Source organism: Cibotium barometz, chromosome 18, assembly GCF_041138505.1.
Source record: "Cibotium barometz isolate CiBa-2024 chromosome 18, ASM4113850v1, whole genome shotgun sequence".
NCBI lineage: Eukaryota > Viridiplantae > Streptophyta > Polypodiopsida > Cyatheales > Cibotiaceae > Cibotium > Cibotium barometz.
The window spans coordinates 12,915,854-12,940,041 of NC_141063.1; the positions used below are offsets into that span (position 1 = coordinate 12,915,854).

At 40.0% G+C, this 24,188-nt stretch overlaps 1 protein-coding gene across 3 annotated transcripts; it reads left to right on the forward strand.

Annotated features, from left to right (window-relative positions):
* Positions 1-7,154: 7,154 nt before the first annotated feature.
* On the forward strand, positions 7,155-11,850 carry LOC147628955 (pentatricopeptide repeat-containing protein At3g03580-like). 3 transcript variants are annotated; one of them, XM_086812130.1, is made up of 3 exons: positions 7,234-7,735; positions 8,259-9,210; positions 9,349-11,850. In XM_086812130.1, the coding sequence occupies exons 1-3, from the start codon at positions 7,529-7,531 to the stop codon at positions 11,409-11,411; spliced, it is 3,222 nt and encodes a 1,073-aa protein (XP_086668256.1). In that variant the 5' UTR covers positions 7,234-7,528; the 3' UTR covers positions 11,412-11,850. The 3 variants fall into 3 exon arrangements, with proteins under 3 accessions (XP_086668255.1, XP_086668256.1, XP_086668254.1); XM_086812129.1 differs by having other exon boundaries at positions 7,155-7,735; positions 8,262-11,850; XM_086812128.1 differs by having other exon boundaries at positions 7,235-7,735; positions 8,259-11,850.
* Positions 11,851-24,188: the final 12,338 nt, after the last annotated feature.

Consider the following 24,188-nt stretch of genomic DNA (forward strand, 5'->3'; position numbering starts at 1 on the left):
CTCCCGTGTGAAATTATCATTGCTGGTTTTTCTTTTCTTTTCTTTTCTTTTCTTTTTTTTCAATAAAAGACTTTACTTGTATCCATTGTTTTTTTGTTGCAGCTCTTGCTACTACCGCGCTCGAGGACGTGCGCAAAATAGGAAGGGGGGATACAAGGATGCAACAAAAAAGACACTTAGGGCTCTTGAAAAGAGTTCCAAGTTGTAGATGAATGTGGGAGAGGGCTTGACAATAATCCCACATGGGAACTTTTGGAAGTTCTAGAGTTTTTGTATAAAAGGTGGCCCATTTGAGAGCTAGGAGGACTCTTTGGTCATTTGGTTGAGAGGCTCATAGAGAGAGCTTGCTCCATAGCTCCTTCTCATGTGCTCTCCCAAGGCTCTCCATCTCCATTCATGCTTCAATCTTGTACTCTCTATTCTCTACATTTTCAATGATGTGAGGTTATGGTCTACACACTTGCTAATCTAGATTTCTTAATGATGTTTTGATGCTAAAATCTGATTTGTGCATGAAATGATGTGTAGTTGAGGCTTGTGTGATAGCTCTTTGCATGTTAGATTCTTTGCATAAGTTGCATTTTTATGCTTAAGTGTAGCCTAATCTTGATGCTTTGATTATGTTAGATTGATTGCTTGAGTGTTGAAGAAGGATTGAGTAGGACTAGAAGTCATTAGTGTGTGGTTAATTAATCTTCTCCCATTCGGGATAGCCTCTATGCGCTAACCGGGTTGCATTCACGGATTGACAAAGTGTGTGGGTTGGAGTGTAGCCTCCGCTATGCTATGATGTCCCAAACAGCATTCCATGGCGCGATCATCAGCAAAGAACTCCACACTGCACATGGAAAGGTAGCTCTACACAGTACCAAAGTTCTGAGTGCCTACAAATTTTGGAGGATGTTGAAGTCAAAGAAAAGCTGGAGAAAGCGGCCCCAGGGTGGATGGCATAGAGTCTCCCCCGAAATATTGATACAGAGCTGTGTGCAGAATACATCAAGACATATGCAAGGCCACGAAGAGGGGAACGGTAACCAAAGCGGATGGCACCACAGAGCAGGTTTTGATCACGACAGACTTGATACGTGAGGCTCTGCAATTACCACCACCAGTTAAAATACACACACATAATTACAAAAAGATGCCCCTAGATCAATGCTGAAGAAGAGTTCTTAGAACTCTAATGGAGCCGAATATGACAACATCAAGGATGAAGTAACAGAAAAGGTCTGTAGGGAAATGTTGCTCATTATGCAAGTAAAGCCAGTAGACAGATATAACAGGGTGCCGCTAAACAAGATAGCCAAGGTACATGAGGAAAAAGAGGATGAAAAAGAGGATGATTGGGCTTATTACATCCACAGAGAAATGGAAAATTATCTGAAGGCCCACCAGTCGAAGATCTGCAACCCTTACCTAATGACACAGGTGCTGAATCACGTACCTCAGAGGCCTCTTCCAGATTTGGAACCAGAAGAAAGGATGCAATTGGCACTACTTACATAACAACCACCACTTACTGCTGCTCTGCTGAAGAAATGTAGGAAGGACATGCCATACTGATGGAAACAAAAGATATCATGAAGGAGATCAAGAAAGGGAGAAAGAAGAAGAAGACTGAGAAAAAGATGAGAGGCATTATATCGGATGTCATTGAAGAGACACAAAGGATCGAGGCCGAGCTAGCCCAAGAAATAGCGTCATACCAAGAAGTATTGGGGCAGGGGGCAGCAAGAAGCAATTCTCAGCTTGACAACACCTCAAGAGAGGACGGAAGTACATCATTCAAAGTCCGGCACAACTAATATTCAAGAATCTTTCTCCCCTCAAGAATTCAACAATGTTAGATACACCTTCTTCTACTGGGCTGCAAAAAGAGTCTGAACCAGAAGCGTTGCCAGAAGAAGAGCCCCAAAGACACAAAGAAGCCACATCACTCCTAATACGACTCACAGAAGAGCCACTGGATACAGGAAAACGACCAAGGGCTGAAGATACACCAAGTCCCAGTAATAGGCAACGCCTGGAGGATGAGGATGAGATACCAGAGACATCTTTCTTCCATAATTTGGATTATGACAGATTCTTTCAAGAGACTGTGGAGGGACTAGAAGAACTCTTACACTTACCACACGCTGGACTGGAAAGGGCTGTAAGCAACAAGTGCTTCCCTTTGGGAATAAGAGCAACATGTATGGCGATGCCATCTCCTTATAACCCACATGCTTTATGACCGAAATGCAGCATTATTATGGAAGCAGGTTCAAGAGGCTACCAATCAAGTTCAGACATTGCAAGAGCCTCTAACAGCAGCAGCAGAAGCAACCCACAAGGATGTTATCCTAAAAAGCTTAAAGGTGGCCGAGCACGAAGCCGGATACCAAGCACTCAAAAACAACAATCTTGTTCTGAGTCAAATCATTGTGCAAAAAATCAAGGAGAATACAGATTTGAAAGCGCAGCTGCAACAAGCCAAGGAGCAGATTCAAAGGAAGTCACACATAATAAGGAACAAGATTCAAAAGGAAGTCACACATAATAAGGAACAAGCGGCTATCCAGTCTGCTCAATAGCTACAAGAGATAAAGCACACCTCCCAAGCCAAGGAAGAAAATCTACAAGGACAACTACATTCACTATCCTTAACTATGAAGAAAGCAGAACAAAGAGTGCTCCAACTACAACAAGAAAGGGAATAGAGCAACAAAGCAAAAGCAGAAAAAATTAGAGCACTCAATGAGACCATCAGCACCAATAAGTCCGAAATGCATAAAATGATGGCTACACACCAAGAAGAAAAAAATCAAAATTTTATATAATGGCCTAGCTATATTAGGTGTACTTGGTGGGAGGTGAAAGTTGGCCTTTCATGGGCCACCATAGCCAACACAACATCTTCTCTAAGGTGGAACAATAATTTTATCCTGTCCCCTTCACAAAGGCACCACCTCCTATGTCCGAAGGATACAACTTTATCCAAATCCTCTAATATTCCATGTTGCTGTGCAAAAGCATTAAACTATTGCCAAACCTAGCATGCCACAATTAGGTATCTTTCATTGCATCAGCACCATTTATCATCTGCAAATTCAACATTATGGCCCCTTGCTAGAGTGGGCACAAAAAGCATATTCTTTGGAATACCTAGAACAAAAAATACATTTTGAAGACAAAGATCCTTACCACTTGTATAGTGAGAACTATGTCACCAACGGGGTATGAGGCATTATTGGAACATGTAACAATGTGACCACTTTATGTAGACACCTGTATGTTTCACCAAACTTCACTGAGAAGTTATGTGCTTAAAAGCATTGCTATCAAGAAACCAACTGTCAGCAGCAGCAGAGACAATTGACATGCATCCTAAGGAGGATTAGAACTGCAAAAAGCCATAAGGGCGAAGTCTTGATGGACAATGATATTACTAGAGTCCTTTTTCTTGGTACCTTGATTGTCTGAGGTAGAACTGCTAGAATCCTTGTAGGATTCCTTTTTCTTCTTTTCCTTATTTTGAAGTTCAAAGTAATCTTCAACTACATGGCCGAGAGCTGCTTATAATACCGAAAAGTCACCTTCTTTAACTATTCAGAATCACCCTTAGCCTCAAAAGTTTTTTTTGAATTGGTCTTCTACTGAAGTTTCTTTCCCTTATCCGTTGAGCTTGATCACTGTTAGAACTCTCAGAGACATTCTTTCTGGATTGTTACTCCTGCAACTGTAAGCTAATAAGCTCTTAATAGGTAAGAGGGGCTGCATGGCCTCTAAAAGAAAGCCAAAGGGAAGTATTGAAACCCATATAGATTCAGGCAATGAGTTAAGGGTGATCTAAAAGAAAGCCAAAGGGAAGTATTGAAACCCATATAGATTCAGGCAATGAGTTAAGGGTGATCTAAAAGAAAGCCAAAGGGAAGTATTGAAACCCATATAGATTCAAGCAATGAGTTAAGGGTGATGTAATCATATCCTTTTTAGGAATGTCTTCATTAATATTGAGAAGTTTCTCTCTCAAGTCTTGTAAGTTTGTTAAATGTTTATTCATGGATCGCTTTTCTTGCATATTTTCATTATCAAGTTACCTTCTGAGAAAGGCAATACTTGCATTATTTTTAGCATGATACATAATTTCTAGAGTGATTTAAGCAAGCATGAATATTTTACAAGAGCGAATGTGCAGAACAATAGACCTTTTAATTGACAAGGCAATCAATGCCAAAGCTTGGACATCATGTGAATCGCATCTTCTTTGGTTAATGGTAATTTGAAGAGCTTGTTGTTGAGCCTTTTGCCTTGATTCCTTTGAGGAGTAGCAAGAGTAATGGTGCCAGGGCGGAGGTCGTCATCACTAACATAACCCCATAAGCCCTTTGCAAACAAGGAATTTATAACCATAAGGCTCCATAGGGAGTAATTCAACCCATCCAATTTATCCTCTTTGGAAAGAATACCAAACAAAAAATTTGCAAAGTTGTTGGCCATAACTTATTGCTGGTAAATTTAAGAAGGGAAGATGCAAAAAGAAAGCTTAAACTTGAATCAACAATCTGTGCTGATTGGATCGACCAATTAGAGAAACCGTGAACGATTAAAAAACCGTGATATTTCTTGAAAATGATCTGAGGAAAAAACGATCTAAGAAATGAGCGATCCTATCCACCATGTGTCACTGGTGAGGGAGTGGAAAAGTGGGATGGGATCATTTTGATGAAACGATCCAACGTGAGCAAAACAATCCAACTATGAGAAAATGAGTTGACTACAATTGTTGGTGAATCAATTGAATCCCTTGTACAAATCAACTGTATTGGAGCTATTTCTTGAAGTAGAAGAGACGACTTAAGATGATTGCCTCCTTCACTGTTTGGAGAAAGAGAGCTTCAATGGAAAACTTGCAGCACCACCGTGAAGAGCTTCAACTTGAACTAAAACCAATTGAAATAAGCTAAGGCGGCACGCTATAGTAAGCTTGCATAGAGTGTATAGAAAACCAAAAAGCAAGATATGGAAAAACTTTGGTTTGATACCACTACTAGCTTTGATGAAAGGAAAGCTATAAACACTCACTCACTCTATGTTCATAGATCAAAGAGAGAAAATAAGAGAGAGAGAGAGAGAGAGAGAGAGAGAGAGAGAGAGAGAGAGAGAGAGAGAGAGAGAGAGTAGAAGGCTAGTTTACTAGGATTTAGAGCTCAAGGTACAATTATGTACAAAATGAATAGCAACTCTAAATTGAGGATGAGGTTGCTTATATATACTAGTTAACTCTAAGGCACCCATTCATTAGCATAAGTGTAAGACCTTACAGGTGGTACTACCAAATATCTAACATGCTAAGTGTCTCGAATAGGTGTCACTTTGCCACACATCACTACTTACATAAAATCTATCTAACATGCTAAGTGTCCCTAATAGGTGTCACTTTGCCACACATGCTACTTAAATAATATCTATCTAACATGCTAAGTGTCCCTAATAGGTATCACTTTGCAACGCATCACTACTTACATAATATCTATCTAAGAGGTTATTCCCACACAAAAGGACTCATACACACTAGTAGTTGTTCACACACATTAAAATCACTTCATTTAAAGCTTAAGCTTATACATAATATAGTACTACACAACCACCTAGCACTTGTTTATTCCCATATTAATATTTAACACACTAGAGAGCTCCATAGCCATTGAGGTATGGAGGGAGAGCTTGATCCACCTTGATGGGAGAGAAAGGAAGATTCCTACCCAGTTTAATCTCACGAGAGATGGAAAGAAGAGAGGAAACTCATTTAAGAGAGAGCCATTTACCATTCCCAACCAACATCTAGCAATGCAAGGATAAAAGAGAACACATGCAAGAGAATAGAGACGAGAGGGAAGAAGTCTCACATGTTTTCTATTGTAAAAGGGAATGCTTGTATATTACTTTAATGTAAAAACTGCTTATATATAAGTGGTTCACACTTGGCCAGCCATGACTTAAAATAAAAATAGTCTGTAGCACATGCAAGAGAATAGAGACGAGAGGGAAGAAGTCTCACATGTTTTCTATTGTAAAAGGGAATGCTTGTATATTACTTTAATGTAAAAACTGCTTATATATAAGTGGTTCACACTTGGCCAGCCATGACTTAAAATAAAAATAGTCTGTAGCACTCTATTTCTAGCCTAAACAAGTATATGCACAAAGTCCATGCCTTTTCCTATTCGGTGTTAGCGCATATAGTAAGGCCACTTTATATACTTTAGTGCTATCTTACTTACAGAAGATAAGCTTTCAGTACAAAAAGAGGCACAACACCTTATAAAAGTAGGACATGCAAGGTCATGCTAACCAAAGTAGTTAACAACAAGCAAAACAAAAGGTTAAAAACTAAAACAAGTTAAAAATACCCATTTGCAAAAGTGTGTCACATGCCACCATGTAGTGTTCTAATTATAAACTTATACAAACGTTAAATGCTAATAAAAACATATTTACTCTAAATCTGAAATTTTCAAAAACAGAAATTTCAAAATAAGCCTCCACCCTTGCTTTGCCATGATGATTGACTTATCATTGTTAACACTAACCATACTTACACTAACAATAAATGTTAATCAAAACATGTCTTACACCAAATCTAAACTAGTAAAATTCCATTAAAAACCCTATCAAATATTTCACAATAGAAAAAAGAGTTAGACCTCTTGATAAAGCTTTCAATGTCCTTAGAAAAACACCCCTCACATAGTCCCACTTTAGGCTATCTCTCTCTGCAACCAAGATAGATCCCTTGTCGAGGAAATTGTGGCGTGATCTTCTACGAGAGGCTATGAGTTTGTTTGTTTATTCCTTAAGCTGATCAACAACTTGTTTGACGTTATCATCTCTACATAAATGAATAGGAAGTTAATCTATTACATATTAACCACCATGGACGACCAAGGCACAAGGAGAGGAGAGAAAAGAGAAATCTCGGATTTCTAAAAAATAAGAGGAAAAAATCCCTTCGATTGCTATTATATATCAGCATGTGCTATTGCCGTTTTTGACCCTTTATATTCCGGCTTCCATTCTTGCGTTTCGCTTCTTATATATCAACATGTGCTATTGCCGTTTTAGACCCTTTATATTCCGGCTTCCATTCTTGCGTTTCGCTTCTTAATGTCTTTTACATACCGCAGATGCGAGGGTTGAGTACTAGTACAAATTAAAGTAAGGCCGGATACACACATCCCCACAAGTCTTAGGCTGCCTAAACTGAACACACTTGGGCTCCCTCTTCAAACTTTTCCCATTCTTTAAAGGGCAGGTTTTACAAATCATCCGTTCTTAAGTGATGGAGACATTGGCTGAGCTATCGAGTGAGCTCCGTTCAGCGGGCTCTTCAAAATTTCTTACTTCTGTGGTTGAACCATGTATACACAAGTTTATTATTCCTCTACAAACAAGCCCACCACAGATTTCCCCAGTCTTCAATGGCCTAAGCTTCTTGGGTTCTTTGCAGGATTTGTAAAGAAAGGGGTTGGTGATCCGTCTGTTAGAGATGGTGGACACCAACACTGTGAGCCTTGCCTGTGACCTCCCTGATATTAGTCTGAGCATAATTACCTCTCGTGCCACCAATGGAGCACTTCAACATGAACTGCTTTACCCCATCGTTAGTAAGCCTTTGTCATTGTCAATCAATAACAAATCAAACAATCTATTCCCCGAAAGGCTCGATTCATGCCCAGTGCGCACTCAGCTTCAGGTTCTCTCTCTCTCTCCGACATTTTTGTACATGCACATGTATACATAATCTATGTACTTGCATATAGCTATTCTTACATGTTACACATACATTTCCAGTTTTTTGTGTGTTTTGTACATTGTGCACAGATATGTATGTATGCATGTTTGTACGGATCAAACAGCCCTTTATTGTAAAAGTGCCTGAAAACCTATTTTGAAGCTCTCTCTCTCTCTCTCTCTCTCTCTCACACACACACACACACACACACACACACTTATGTATATGCACATATATGCATCAACTATGTATGAACATATGTATAAGTTCTTGTACATGCCCATCTATTCTCAAACATTGTATATGCACATATATACATCAACTATGTATGAACATATGTGTAAGTTCTTGTACATGCCCATCTATTCTCAAACATTGTACACAGATATGTATACATTCATGCATGCATTTAGAGTGACAATTTGGTTCCAAAAGTTCTTTGGAGAATTTTGTTAACCTTCTTAACTTCGTTCCTTGTATTCAGCAGCCATGGCAAATTGGGAAAGACTTGGCGGATGTGAAAGGGGGAATCTTCCAGCTTGTAAACAGAAGTGGAGGACTGCAGTCATATGAAAGTGTCTGCACAGAGAGATTGCCAGAAGCAAATGAACTACCCAGTAAACTCTTCAAACCAATTGCATACACATGGACTGCCATGCTCTTTGCAAATGTCAGGACAGGACAAAACGAGCAGGCTATGAAACTCTACTATGAAATGCACAGAGACGGTGTCAAACCAGACAGTCATATTTTTGTTGCAGTTTTGAAAGCATGTTGTAACATGGCAGACATAGATCTTGGCCAGCGGATACATGCACATGCTATTGAGAGTGGCTTGGAGCTAGATTTATATGTTGGGAACACCCTTATTGACATGTATGCAAAATGTGGGAGCCTCGAGACTGCCCATGTGGTGTTTGGTAAGTTGCCACTGCAGGATGTGGTTACATGGAGTGCATTGATTGCAGCTAATCTTCACTATGAGCATGCTGATGAGGCTTTCATGCTTTTTCAGCATATGGGAAGGGAAAAGGTGAAGCCAAACACAGTTTTGTACATTTTGGCCATAAAAGCTTGTACCAGTCTGGCCATCCTAGAGGAGGGCAAGCGAATTCATGTCTCTGTCGTTGAAAATGGCTTGGAATCAGATCTCTCTCTTGGAAATAGCCTTATCAACATGTATGTCAAAAGTAGGAGTTTGGAGGATGCACTTGCAATTCTGGTTAGATTGCCAAGGCGAGACGTCGTCACATGGAATGCACTGATTGTGGGGTACACGCATGGTGGCCATGGTCACGAGGCTATACAGATTTTTCACATGATGCAGCAGGATGGCTTAGAGCCAGACAATGTATCTTATATTAGCATCTTGAAAGCATGTTCCAGCATAAGAGACTTAAAACAGGGAATGCAGTGTCACTTTCTTGTTGTCGAAGGTGGGCTTGAATCGGATTTTTTTGTCAATAGCACCCTAATTGACATGTACATAAAATGCGGGAGCTTGAAAGCTGCACACTTTGTATTCGATAAATTGCCAAAGCATGACAGTGTTGCGTGGGGCGGATTGATTGCAGGCTACACGCAGCATGGGGAGGCTGAAGAGGCTTTTCAACTTTTCCAACAAATGCAACGAGAAGGTGTGCATCCGAGTCCCTATACCACTATATGCCTTGTGAATGCCTGTTCCAACATAGGAGCCCTGGAGCGGGGTAAACTGCTACATTCATATGTGGTGGAACTTGAGTTTGAGTCAGACCTATATGTTGGTAACGTGCTTATTGACATGTATGCCAAATGTGAGAGTCTAGATGATGCTCACAGGGTGTTTGATGGAATGTTAAGGCGAGACGTTGTCACATGGAGTGAACTTATTGCAGGTTATACTCAGCATGGACATTGTAAAGTTGCTCTTCAACTTTTCATGCAAATGCAGCATGAGAATGTAGAGCCTAATCAAGTTACCTTCTGCTGCATTTTGAAAGCATGCTCTAGCATTTCTGCTCTTGAACAGGGGATGCTTATCCACTCCCAAATCATTAAAGGGGGGTCTGAGAAGGACATGTCTGTCTGCAACTCCCTTCTGGACATGTATGCAAAATGTGGTAGCTTGATGGATACTTGTAGGATATTTCACCGACTGCCAGACCCAGATGTGGTGTCGTGGAGTGTTCTGATTGGGTCCTATAACCAACTTGGTCTTGACAAGGAGGCTCTTCAAGTGTTTGAGGAGATGAAGCGGAAAGACATAGAGCCAGATGAAGCCACCTTTATCTGCATCCTGCAAGCATGTTCAAGGGGGGCATCCTCAGAGCAGGTTAAGCAGATCCATAATCTTATCATTGATAGTGGGTTGGAGTGTGATTCTGTTGTGGGCAATACAATTGTTGATATGTATGCCAAACGTGGGAACTTTGAAGATGCATGGCTGGTTTTCGAGAGATTACCGCAAAGAGATATAGTCACATGGAATGCATTCATCACGGGTTACACTCACCATGGGCGTTATCAGGAAGCTCTTATGCTTTTTGAGAAGTTGCAACAAGAAGGCTTGGAGCCAAACCAGGTCACACTTGTGTGCATTCTTAAAGCATGCTCTAGCATGGCCGCCTTTGAGAAGGGCAAGCAGATTCATGCACAATTTCTACAAAAAGGGTTTGAGCTTGATGCATTTTCCGGCAGTGCCCTTATTGACATGTACATGTCTTGTGGAAGTCTTGAGGATGCACGAGCAGTTCTGTATAGTTCACCTAAGCAACAGATAGCCCCATGGAATGCTTTACTTGCTGGGTATGCCCAGCTTAATGAATACTCGCTTGCCATGCAATGTTTTAAAGACTTACATCAGGCAGGTTTGAAGCCAAACAATATAACATATCTTTGTCTTCTTTCAGCTTGCAGTCATGCTGGCCTTGTTAAGCAAGGATGTCTTTATTTCAAATTCATGAGAGAGTGCAGTACTGCAGTTTCACTCGAGCATCATAACTCGATGGTTGGCCTTCTCAGCCATGCTGGATACTTGAAGGAGGCTGAAGAGTTACTTGAAAGTCTTCAATTCCCATCCAATGTTGTGGGGTGGACATCATTGCTTGCCTCATGTAGAAAGCATGGTAATGTAGAAATTGGCCAACGATGCTTTGAACGGGTGGTTGCATTGGATGAAACAGGCGGGGCCTATGCATTGATGTCGGGTGCTTATGGTAAATCTGGTTTATGGAAAGATGCAGAGAGAGTTGAGGAGCTCAGGAAGTGTGCTAGCATGTGGAAGAAGCCAGCAAGGGCCTTTATTGAAGTTGAGAACAAGGTACATGAATTTACCGTGGGAGATGATAAGCACACTCATATCAATGAAATCCATGCAAAGCTCAGGTTATTGAGTTTGCAAATGAGGAAGGACGGGTATGTGCCACACTTGGATCCCGCATGTTGGCACTCTGAGAAGTTGGCTATAGCTTTTGGGCTTATCAGCGTGCCACAGGGCACAACTATTCGAGTAGCAAAGAATCTTCGAGTCTGTGATGATTGTCACAATTCTGCCAAGTTGATATCCAAGATTGAAATGCGTGAGATTATTGTACAGGACTCCTACCAAGTACATCGGTTCAAGGATGGTTCCTGCTCTTGTAAAGAACTCTGTTAAAAACTGCTAGTAGTTCTCATTTGTGATGTAGCACTAGAGAGCTACCTGGGACATGCTGCCGTGGAAGCAAAGCATTATCATTCCACTCATGCATCATACAGACCAGGAAAGTACCGGATGCAGGTAACTCTGGCAACACATAAGGGAATGCTTTATTTATATATTCAAAGGGCATGACACAGGTCTCAAGGTGACCTATACTTGTTGATTCAACAAATGGTGATGAGTTCAGGGATGCTCTGGAAGTTCTTTGGCCATCTCAAGCTCCCTATACAACACAGTTGTACCATAAAAATTATTGTGTGGATAAGTAAGGAGCCCACAATGCTACTTTTGAAATCACATATGACACCTCTGTATATTGTGAGGAATAGAGGGAAATGTAACAAATGTCTATTTACCCTCAAGATTAAGAGACAATATTCATGACTTTCACCACTTTAACTGGTTGCTGGTCACAATTTGGAACTTAACCTACACCTGGCCATTTCATAATTTACCGACATTTTCGTGTATATATAGATATGCTCGTCATTGGGTATGGGTCCAATGACCTTTGGAGTTCAGGAGTAAGAGCCTACATTGATTAGTGATACCATTATATTTTTTGTGCTATCAAGCACAAATGTCTGGGATATTACCTTTAGGTACACCTTACCATGCCCCAACCCATATGCCTTAAGTTTTTTTGTTTCACTCGAACAGAGAAACGCTTTTGTCATTAGCTTCGTCGTCCATATGCCTTAAGAGCATCCACTACAACATGCATGTCTAGTAACCATTAGACCGACCTTATATAAACCTGACCCTCCTCGCATATGTACCTTCCCTTAACCAGGATTTTCATTTGGTTCTTTTAAAGTTCTATTTGCCTTGCAAGGTCAAAGATTAGAGTTCTACTAATTTTATATGTAGAGGGCACCACAAAGACAACTCATTTATGGTTTTGTCCTCTAGTTATAAAATTAGTACTACACATCTCTAATGGAGTAAGTGTAGCTTGTACACTGTCGCATGAACGTACATGGCATGGAGGACATTGAGATTAATGCAGGCACTAGAAAGTGGGTGGGTTTCTTTAGTGAAGTTTTTGAACTTATGGTGGAGATGGAGGGTAGCATAGTTTTTTGTTTTTGTTTTTCGAGCTATGTTCAAAAACGAGTGGACTCGTTCTAAGACTCGAATAGAGAAACACTTTTGTCATTAGCTTCGTTGTCCCCAGTCTCAGAGACGGTTTCGCTACTTCCTTAAGAGACGAGCAACATAGTCTAAAGACTGAGTGTTGGCTGCTTAAGGCTACCTAGTAAGTGGGATACTATGTGCTTTTGATGCAAAATAAGGCATCAAAAAATTTTAGTGGAGCTAATTAATTAATTAACTGGATTCTCTGTGTCCACCTTTACTTTGAGTGAGCAGGGCAAGCATACAAGCACCCTCTATGCTGTGCCATCTCACAAATTAAGATAGATGACATTCATACTTGCACTAGGGTAGAGGGCAATGTGAGCTTGGACCCTTACAATTTTGAAGGTTTTTGTCGCGAGACTGTATTTTTTGGAGCTAAAATATAAATGCCTTAATTTATTGTAGATTTTAAATTTACGGGTGAAAACAAAAATGCTACAAGTACATTACAATGAAAAAAATGCTACAAGTACATTACAATGAAAAAAACCATCTTTTAGAGTAATTTTCATGGTTCAAATTGAGAAAAACCTGTTGCAATTTTGCCTAGCCTTGATTCAATTTTTTAACTTTTTAGTTATAAAATTGCATTGCATTTTTGTAATAAAAGTGGCCCAGCTTGAACTTTTCAATGGTTAGAAAAGAAGTTTATTTATGACACTGGTATATTATATATAGTTTGCAGTATGTGAACACTCAATTAAAGCACGGTTCCAAAAAAGGTGTGATTAAGTAAGGGTATTTACAGACTACGGGCCTGCCCACGAAAATGGTTGAGAGCTGTAGGCGGGAGGCACCTTTTTGATAAACAATTGCTGGGCGACAATACTCTTTACAGACCACGGGCATGCCCGTGGAAAAGGCGTCATGTAGATGAGAGTTGTGGCAGGCTATTCTGCCCGGAATTGGAACGGTGGTTGTTGGGCTCTAGTCATCAAACACATCAACCACAGTCTGAAAGAAATGTCAGACGAACGAGTGATTGTGGTGATTTGATTGGTTGGGAAAAACTTTTTCGTGGGATTCCACCCAAGTGTGTAAACACCCTAAGAAAAAGAGTGAGAGAAGTCGAGAGATGCATGTATGCCGCACAGGGGGTGAGAAAGACAGAGCCATCTGAGAAAACTTGCAAACAAAGAAGTTGGAGAGGAGGAAGAAAAAATGAATCCCTTGGAAAGCCGATATTCACAACAAGTGATCTCCCCTCCTCCTCCTTGAGCGAGGCTTTCCATGTGTGAGCACCCTCCCGTGTGCACCCACAATCCTCCCCCTCTGCTGAGAGAGAGAGAGAGAGAGAGAGAGAGAGAGAGAGTAGCTGTAGGTGGCGGGGTGGCTTAAGGCGAGTGAAAGGGGGAAAAGGGAAATTGGAGCAACAGGGCACGGTAATGCTGTCAGGCAGGGGCAGAGCCTATGGCCGGTTAAGGCGGACCAAAGGGGGGTCTTGGCAGTGGCCTGCAGGAGGGCGAGGGTATGAAGGCATGCCTACCCTCCTGTTGGCTTGCGAGGCATGCAGTTTTCCTTTACTTTTAAATTTTCGATATATATATATTTGCAAGGGAAGGCTTTTGTTCTTGGGGGCCAAAAATTGTAAGGGGGGAGGGGAAATTTATAGGGGTGAAATGTAAAGGAAGGGCAGAGGGGAAAATTTTTATGGGATAAGGGGAAAAAAAATAAGTGGGATAAAAGATAGCAAAGGGTTTTCTTTTTGGGTTATAAAGAGAATGCAGGGGAGAGGGAGAGCTTGAGTTCCTTACAAGCAAATACACACATACACACAAGAGAGTGCAAGACACGAGAGAGATGGATGATTGAATTTTGGGTTATAAAGAGAATGCAGGGGAGAGGGAGAGCTTGAGTTCCTTACAAGCAAATACACACACACACAAGAGAGTGCAAGACACGAGAGAGATGGATGATTGAATTTTCTTCTATCTTTTTCTTTTCTCTACAACCATATAACTAAAAGATAAGAGTAAATATATAAAGGGAAAGTACTCTTCTATAATAACATTCAATGGTTGGTCCATAGTGTGAACCCGATTATATGAGTTGGTGTTATAATTATGCCATAACTCTAGTACTCCAAAGCGATTGTCACATAGCCTGTCATCCACTGAGGTGGTATATCAACTATAATCTTACTAACCATGCCAATGATATAAGTGCGAAAGCTATCACCCAAGTGGATTATCAATGTTCACCATAGTACTAGTTGAGCTTGATATCTCAACAAGTTATATGTGTGCATGCATGTGCATGTGTGTGGGTGCATGTGCGATGGTAGCGGGTGAGGAGTGTGCATGTGTGTGTTGTACAATTGGTAAGAGGTGCTATGTTATATATGTACAATGGGGGTTCAAGGTCTCTCGCTTACTGTGTGGGCTCATCAAGCAAAGGCAAAGAACCGTTTGCCCATCCACAATAACGAAAGCCTTGACATCACTATCGTTAACTTTGTTGGCACGCTTGATTAAGATTTTTCTTTCCAATTTCAACTGGCCAAATTGGTGGTATTATGACACACGTGGGTGGTGTGGGGTCATGGTAGCTTTTTTGAGCCTCAGGACTACTGGGTGTGGCGGTGGTGTCATTATAGCATGTGCACATCTCTCTTTGGGGCTTGACACCATGGGTGGCTCTTATGTTATGAGAACGGGGAGCACATGGGCAAGGTACTGCCTCTTTCTACTTAGTGTCCCACAGACTTCTTCAACTTCTTTGAAAGTGGTGTGGGCATATTAGTCTGCCATACATTTGCGAGTAATGAACTTTACAAGGCATGCAAAATCGTATGATGTGATTCTTGGTAGACCTTTTATGAGGAGTGCCAAGCTAGTACATGACTAAGCCACTGATCACATTTACCTATGGAAGGATTCACAAATCTTGAAAGTAGACGTACGGATTTGGAAGATGCATCCCATGGATGTAGGGTTGCTTAAGCTTTACGACTGGCACGGCTTTTAGTCTCTACTTCATCTTTGATTTTTGGCATTTGATGGTATGGCATGGATTTTGTTGAGTTCGAAACCCAAATGTAGGGGTTCCCTTCGTAGGAAGCCTTGCGCTTCTAGTAGATTGGTTGGGACCCAATAGAATGTTGGCTACTAAGCTTGAACTGGGGTTAGAGGTCGCTACCAAACTCTCTTAGCTTTGGAGATTAGGATACATACCGCGAAGTTTTTGCGGCTCTAAACAGAAGGGTTTCCATTGTAGAATCCTTGATCTTCTAACATCTTGACAAAAATTGGCTTGATTTGCTCAAGGAAAGATTTTAAAAGCCCAAAAAGATCTTGAAGATGAGCATTAGAACATGTTCTCATCACCACCTTCATGATTTGGGAGATAATGGCCTTTGAACATGGCCACTTTTTATACCCCCCCTGGTTTTTTTCCCAATGACCATGAAGAGCTCTCGTTTTCACTCTAATTTTTCTTCAAATTTTGAGTGTGAGTCCAAAACATGTAGTCACCTTAGCAACCTGAAAAAATGAAAAATTTTAACGTGAAATTCACCCGTGAATATCTAGGAGATAGTCATGGCCGTAAAAAACTTAGGTTTTTCATGCCAATTATTTTTTTCAAATTCTGGATTCAAAATCACTACTTATGAACTCTAACATTTAGTCCAAAATATGTAGTCACCTTACCAATCTCAAAGAGTGATTTTTTCTCAATGTGATTTTTTCAAGAAATTTATGGGTGAATATCTAGGAGATAAGTCACGACCATGAAAAAGTTTTTCATGCCAATTTTTTTCAATGTTTGGGTTTAAAATCACTTTAAGAGGACTTTAGCAAGCAGTCTCTATCATTTAGTCACTTTCCTAATCCTAATTTATGAAATGTTTTTGACGTGATTTTCTTAAAAAATTCACGATGTGAATATCTAAGAGATAGTCATGTCTATGAAAAACTATGTTTTTTCATGTCAATTGTTTTTCAAGATTAGAGGATAAGATTTTCTAGTCTTGGCAAGGCAATCCCTCCAATCACAGATACGTCAATTTTTTTTCAAGATTAGAGGACAAGACTTTTAGGACAAGATTTTCTAGTCTTGGCAAGGCAATCCCTCCAATCATTGATGAGTGATTTTTGTAACTTTTTTTTGAGGTGATTTTTTTGAGGGTGTTCATGCCAATGTCAGCATGAGTATCCTTTTTAAAAGGCATGCTTATCTCTGGGCATGAATATTTCTCGGTCGTGAATAACTTTCTTTAGAGAGAAACTCACTGTGAATTTTAGAGAAAGAAAATCACAAATTTTTAGGGGCTATGTGGCGCACACGGCCATGCCTAGACATGAATAGTTTTCATTTTAATTTTGGGTGGGTTTTTTCAAGGGTGCATTTCAAAAAGGTGGGTGAGAAAATTGAACACCCCAATTATACCCTCTTTAAAGCTTATGACGACACATTCCTCCTTTTTTTTAAGTCTTGACTCCTTACATATGCATTGAAGTCCTCTTACACCCTCTTATGCATGCCTTGAATGAAATCTAAAATGAGGGAAGATTCAAACTAAACAATCTCACTTTAACTAACTTTAATGAGTTATAAAAAATTATGCTTAAGAATTAATCAAGGATTAACTCCCTTGCTAATTTTTTCCCTATGTGACTAATCCTTGGGCTTAAATTAATCTTTAATTATGAATTGATTAACAAAACCAAGCACATCATTAGATTCCTATGTGATTACTAAACCATATGCATGGTTTAAGGTGTAATCTATTCACTAATTTAAGATTAATTATGGTTTAATTTATTTCTCTTTCCTCTTATGTGCAATGAGGAAAAGAGAGCAAAAATCTCCAAATTGATGGAGTAAGTGCAATTGGATGTTTTGATGCATCTAAACACACTCCAATAACACTCCAAAACAATAATTTTGACTATCCATATGATCAAATTGAACATGAAAAAGCCATTCTTCTATTTTTTAAGTTCTTAAAAATCATTATTTGTCCCCTTAATGAAAAAACCAATCCAGTAAGGGCAATAAATGAAAATCAAGAGATTTTTAGTGTTTTATAGTAAGATCTAGAAAATCCCGTGTTGATTCAATTTGTTCATGGGTGGGTACTTGTGATGCTTCTTCCCAGCAAGCTGTATCATCTTGAATCCATGCATTGTTCTCCTCGTGTTGTAGACCCTCATGTTCCACTATGTGCAATCCTCCTTAGTTCGGAACTATAGGCACATCCCCCATGTTATTCCTCTCCATAAGGCAATGATAAGTAAACTCTGCAAGCCTTTGTGCTTTTGCTTGAGACTCCCGCCCGAGTTCCCATAGTTGGTTGTTTTGCGAATGTAGATGGTGGAAATCTTGTAAAGGTAGGTCAAGATCTTCTACATGACTAAGTATTAGTACCTTTACTTTGGCTAAGTATTAGTACCTTTACTTTGGCCTTTAGAACCTTCTGATGGTGATAATTGTGGTTGATTATTCACTTGGATTGCATGGACATATGGGTATGTCAATTTGTCTTCTTCCTCTAGGTTAGGTGACTTGTCATTAAAGTGTTGCTTAAAATCAGCTTCCCATTGAATGATTTCAATGTCATCAATCGAGGGGTAATTGATGTGAGGCAAATCAATCGAGGGGTAATTGATGTGAGGCAATTCAATGGAGGGGTAATTGATGTGAGGCAAATCAATGGAGGGGTAATTGATGTGAGGCAAATCAAATTCCCATTGAATGATTTCAATGTCATCAATCGAGGGGTAATTGATGTGAGGCAAATCAATGGAGGGGTAATTGATGTGAGGCAAATCAAATTCTAAAGAATTTCCCTATTTTAGGATTTCCAAATGAAATGTAATGATTCCGAATAACTTCCATATTGCTTTGCCTAGCCCGTAAATACAAGGTGCTAGCAGTCCCTAGCTTTATAAGGTCCAAGAAGTTTCATCCAAGTAAGGCTTTGGTCTATGTAGTCTACAAATGTTTGGGCTTCAAAGGTTAAGTCCTCTAGTAGAGACCCACTTCCATAAGTTCCCCTTCCTCAGAAAAATCTTGAGAGTTGAGAAGCACCCTAACCCAAAAATTGATTACTATAGGATGTAATGGGGCATAGAAAAGATCACTAGGGCTTAGGGCTTTGTAGACTAATGTCTCCATGAAGAATGGCCATTACAAATGTAGGGGTTTTTTGTCGGGACAACTTTTGAAAAACCCATTGCACTACCTCACTTGTCATTCAAAGGAGCCTCAAAATCTATGTCTTTTACAGTCATAGACAGTAAAAGTGTAGAGGTGAAAAAATTTTGGGTTTTTGCTAGAGTTCGTGGGGAAACAACTAATGTAGCTAGAGCAGAGGCATGGTTAGAGATAGTGGCAAGCAATGTACCTGTCCCTTTTCTACTCGAGAAATCTCCTCCTCTTTGTGCTGATTCTGCTGTTGGGAGAGTAGATTCCAGTTCCTTGGCTTTGTCCATATCTTCAACATGATACTTTGAGAAATCTTCCTGTGCCTTTTGTTGCTACTGCTAGAAGAAGTTGTCCTTTTCTACCTTATGCTTGAGGTTGAGCCTAGCTTGTTCTTCATTCTATTTTTGAAGTTGTTGTACCAGGATTTCCTTAGCTTCTTGTAGTCTATGCTCCAAGTCACTACGTTGATGTATTAGTTATTTTACTCTGAGCTTGATTTCTATCTGTTGTTGTGTGACCAAGGCAAATTCTTTGCTTGAAATTTTTTTCTCTTTTAGCAGATCCTACTTTTGTTTGTGTATCTTGTCATAACGTTCCCTTTGCTTACTAGCATCTAAAACCCTTGTTAAAGACAACAGTTTTTCCTCTTCCAAATTGGCCACCAACTCAATGATTTTATTTGCCTGGTTGGATGATTCCTGGAGTTGGGCTTTGAGCTGTGTTATTTGAGTATGCTGTTTGTCAATGACTTGTTTCTTATTAAGCGCTTGTTGTTTGTAAAATTTCACAACGCTCTGGTTGAGTATCCTTGTCAACTCTAAAAGATGTAGCTGGATTCCTCCTCTACTTGTTTTGTGTCCAGGCCAAATAGAGTGATCACCTGTTGTGCTGTACTTGTTGCACTTTAGGTTTAGGACTTTGCAATTCTTTGCTTCTTTGGTAGGTTAGATTGTATTGACACTACCTCAGGAATTTGAGTGGTCATTCTAGAATCCATTTTTCTCTTATCTTTATGGTCAGTTGTTGGTGCTATTGTTGACGTGGACTATGCTTGTGGAGATATTGTAATAGGGATTTCCCTGCACATGGATAACGATGCACTGTGCACATGTTGGTTGGTTCTACCCTTAGAGCCTTGACCTCCCTAGTCTTGTCTTTGAGCCTCTTGTCCTATGAGAGTTGGAATGTTGACACCCACTTCTTTAAGGAACTTTCTTGCCCCATATCCTAGAACTTGATGTAGAAGAGGTTGTTAAGATTAATGTGCCTAATCCTCCTCATGGTCTTTCGCCAACCATAAAAACATCATGGGCATTTATCCTATCATGTCTGCCTCAATGTATTTCACTTGGTTTGCACAATAAGTAGTGAGGTTGTTAAGATTAATGTGCCTAATCCTCCTCACGGTCTTTCGCCACCATAAAAACATCATGGGCGTTTATCCTATCATGTCTGTCTCAATGTATTTCACTTAAGTGAGAAGACTTGCCTGAATGAACTTTTGAATATGACACCCCTGAGAAGGTAGGCCCAATGCTTTAGTGATTAACTTTCTGTGCAACTTAATCTCAACCTCATAGTCTCCTGTGGTTACTACACCCATCCCTCTGTCTGCATCATAAGAGTTTATGAATTTAGTTATGAGAGCAGGGTCATAGTAAGTATTCCAAGAAGCTGCCATCTTATCCAAGTTAGTTGCCTGTAATTTCTCCATTTACACCATCTTCCTTAAGAACTAAGTAGCATTCTGGTGCATGGCAGGTAAACAATCGGGTCTCCTTTTCTGTATTCTTTTGGAACTTTTGAACGCGTATGCGTTCTCCATTTGTACCCACATCACCTAGCCAACTAGATGAATGACCATGCTTAGTTACCCAACCTTCAGTATACCTGGTAACAACTTATCCGGTACCTTTGGTATTCCTTTTAACCCCTTGGGTTGTGCCTACTATTTTGACTCCTTATTAGACACAACATGTTTCCTTGTCATCTTTGCATTCGATTCAATTCTTGCTTGGGTGTTCTGGGACATTTTTGCTGCAAATAAAACCTCTTATATTAGTAAGAAAGTGTTGGGTTCATTTTCTCTACCTGCCGGTCTTGATCAATATGTAATGCAGTACCCAAGTTTCTCAGTGAATGACACTATACCCTTGCGGACAGGCTAGAACTTTTGACTGGAAAAATAATAATATCCCCCTTTTGGGATGAGTTCCAATGGCCCTTTTCCACTTTCTCATGTTTGAAAGTGGTGGTCAAAATCTTGTAGGCTGAAGACCCAGAAGATGTCCCTCCCCCTCCCTAGACCCAGTACACCCCTCTACGAGTGTGTACACCCAAATGAATGCAATCATTACAGCTATAGAGGGTGGGTGGAGAAAAACAGTCATGATTTTTTGAAGGATTGAAATTGTGAAATTAGGAGTGCAGGTAGTCCATGTATAGTGACTTCCATACCCATGCGGTCTCTAAGTCAGGAGTTTGTAACAAAATACAAGATTTTGCATATTGTGGAAAATTTTGGACAAATTTCAGACAAATTTCGGCAGAGTCTCCTTTGCATTTTGGAAAAATTTTCAACTTGTCAAAGAAACATAAATATGTAATAGATGACAGATAGGGAAGGAAAAACTTACCCATTTGAAAAATAAAAAGATCACATACATACTAGAGGGTGAAGTTATATGATGAGTGGAAGCTCAAATTTACCGATCGCTCACTCTGATTTGGTGTAGTTTTACTTGATGATTTAAAACCAACAATTTTTACCAGTTTGAAGCTTGTGGACGTAGGTAGACCATCAGTAATAGAAACGAAGATGATGAGTCTATAGTCGTAGTTATCTATTGATATGCCCTTGTCTTGGCCAAGCTGTAACTGTTGACTATTGAGCCTTAGTCTGACCAAGAACGCTATGGTATGCATTGGTTTGCCCACGAAACTTTGAATGTAAGTTAGTAGGAGGCTGAGTATACCCAAAAGAGGCATGGAACTGGAGGGTAGGTTGCGGATAAGATCATCAATTATATTTAGGTCATCACCCCCTTGATCCACTACTAGTTTACCCTTGTCTTTTTGATTTTTTTGGGCACTGGTTTTCCTCTTTATTCCATGTATTTGCAAAGAGCTTACCTATTGGCTCCCATTGTTGAATAGTGGTTTTACTATTAATGGCTCTGGAACTTGCTTCCATAGTTGCTTCCTCATCAAAAGAGTAGTTGTTTGAAAACCTTGCCCATTCAATGGGTGCACGCGTATGGTATAGTTTGGCATTGGGCACCTCATTCGACAAATAGACAGTCTAATTGCCTGAGGGTAGGTGAGCCACGAATGTATGAGCTTTCCATTGAATGTCCAAGACATATCTGGCTATCCAATTTTTGCATAGTATAACTTCCTCTTTCATTTCCCCTGCATTTATAACATGAAAAATACCTTCCTTGATATAATAAGACACATTTAACAAGCTGAGGCACTTGGAGACAACCATTGAACGAACTCAATGCTAGGCCTAAATCTTGAAGTGTTGATTTACCCATTCTAGCCCAGGTTTTCATAAGTCATGAGGCTTAGATCAGCTCCCGTGGTGTCAAGAAAACATAATGAAGGATACAATGTGTTCATGGCACAGAATCCTAGGTACACCCATATTGGTGGAATATAATCATCATTTTCCTAGTTGTGGCTAGCAACATTGTAGTTTTGAATAGATAGCCTATTAGATTGTTGTTTTCTTTTCTCGGGTGGCACGAGCCTTAGCTTCCAGCTGAGCGAGCTTTTGTTTCTCTTTCTCCTCATGTTTCTTAGTTTAGCTTCATGGATGACTGTAAGCATGGTTTTCGTAAGTGATCCATAAAACCTATGCAACTTGCTCCCATTTACATAGGAGTCAAAAGGTACGCCATGTAAGGTTTCTAATCTGGCCAAGCTAAAATTTGTGAGTTCAGAAATTCTAAATGGACCCATGCCCAACATCTTGAGTTTCCGTTTGTTTCATTTAACCACATACGTCAATACTACTAAGTCACATTCCTTGAAGTCTTTTTTACTCAAGTGTTTGTTAAACCATTTCTTTCTTTGAAGCTTTTTAACATATAATCCATAGGTTGCATGAAGTCTAGTCTCGTCAAGGCATTCTAATTGGAACAACCTCTTGGATATCTCATTTCCCTTGAGTTTTTCTAAAATTGCCACTCTTAAAGAGGGCACAATATATTACATAGCCATAACCGCCTCCTCTAACCCATACACCATATGAAAGGGATTCATTCTAGTAGCAGTCTTATAGGTTGTTCTATAGGCCCAAAGAGCAGCAGGAAGCTCTTTTTTTTTTCAAAAAAAAGTCTTTTATATTAAGAAGTTAGGGGAGATTACATGGAGTAGAGAGATTTAACCAGAAGCTTATCTTTAGCTACAAGAGTCTCTTTAATCAGCATGAGATCCTGAATTACTCTAATATTCATGTCATCCTTCTTTGTTTGAACCTTCTTGTGCAACTGTAGTATCTTGGTGTCAAGCTCCTTTAATCTCCTCTACATGTACCTCTCTCCTGCATGAATTAGATTATCTTTTAGCCAAATGTGCTGAGAAGGGGAGCTGTTAAATATGAAATCCAATCTATTTAACCAGAGCAGCCAAAGCATTTCACATCTCAAGACAAACCAAAGTTCCATTGAGCAACCTATACTTTCACCCAAAATCATATTTTTCCACCCTAGGGTTAAACCATTCTAGATTTTTTCCATTCCATTCCATTGACATAATGCAGTTAGTTAGAGAGAAAAAACACTGCTGGAGCCTGGGGACAATGTATGAAGATATGCAGATCATCCTCTAGCCCTTGACATCTGAGACATTTTCCATCTCCAATATGACATATATAAGCTTTCTACAGTGTGTCCACAAGGCTCTGTGCATTAACAGCCAGGCCATACAGGCTTTCTTAGGTTCAACATACCTATTCCATAATTTGCCAAAAAGGAAATACCAATGAGTTCTATCCCACAAGAGATTCCATCTTCTGTTTAAGGGTGCAGTGTACATGCGAAGAGATTTTCCTAGCCGGAATGGAAAGGAGGTTTGATTGATTATTCCACTAAAAGGCTTTGGGAAGAGGAAGGTCCCTACTATATAGCAACAGTAGTCAGACTGTGAGATCAAAGGCCAATTCTGTCCCTAATGAGCTCTAATTCTACATTTGACACAAACAATCTAATTAGGTCAGCTTTGGAAGTCCACCTATTGTTGCTGTTTTACTGTCCCACACATCTCACCAACTGAGAGCTGCATCAGCCTTGGCCTCATCCACAGAGGGGAAGGGGAGAAATGGCCACAAGATAGAGTCTCTTCCATGTATTCCCCAGGTGTGTCTTGGTTTTTCTGAGATGGTAAGGTCACCTTTAATAGAGTTCCATGCATTCCATAAAGAGATAACTAAGGGGC

What these genes read in the sequence shown, in the direction of transcription:
- LOC147628955 (XM_086812128.1), top strand. Translation starts at nt 7,529, where the DNA reads ATGGTGGACACCAACACTGTGAGCCTTGCCTGTGACCTCCCTGATATT. An exon ending in CAGTGCGCACTCAGCTTCAG is followed by an intron (nt 7,736 to 8,258) that starts GTTCTCTCTCTC and finishes CCTTGTATTCAG; the next exon opens with CAGCCATGGCAAATTGGGAA.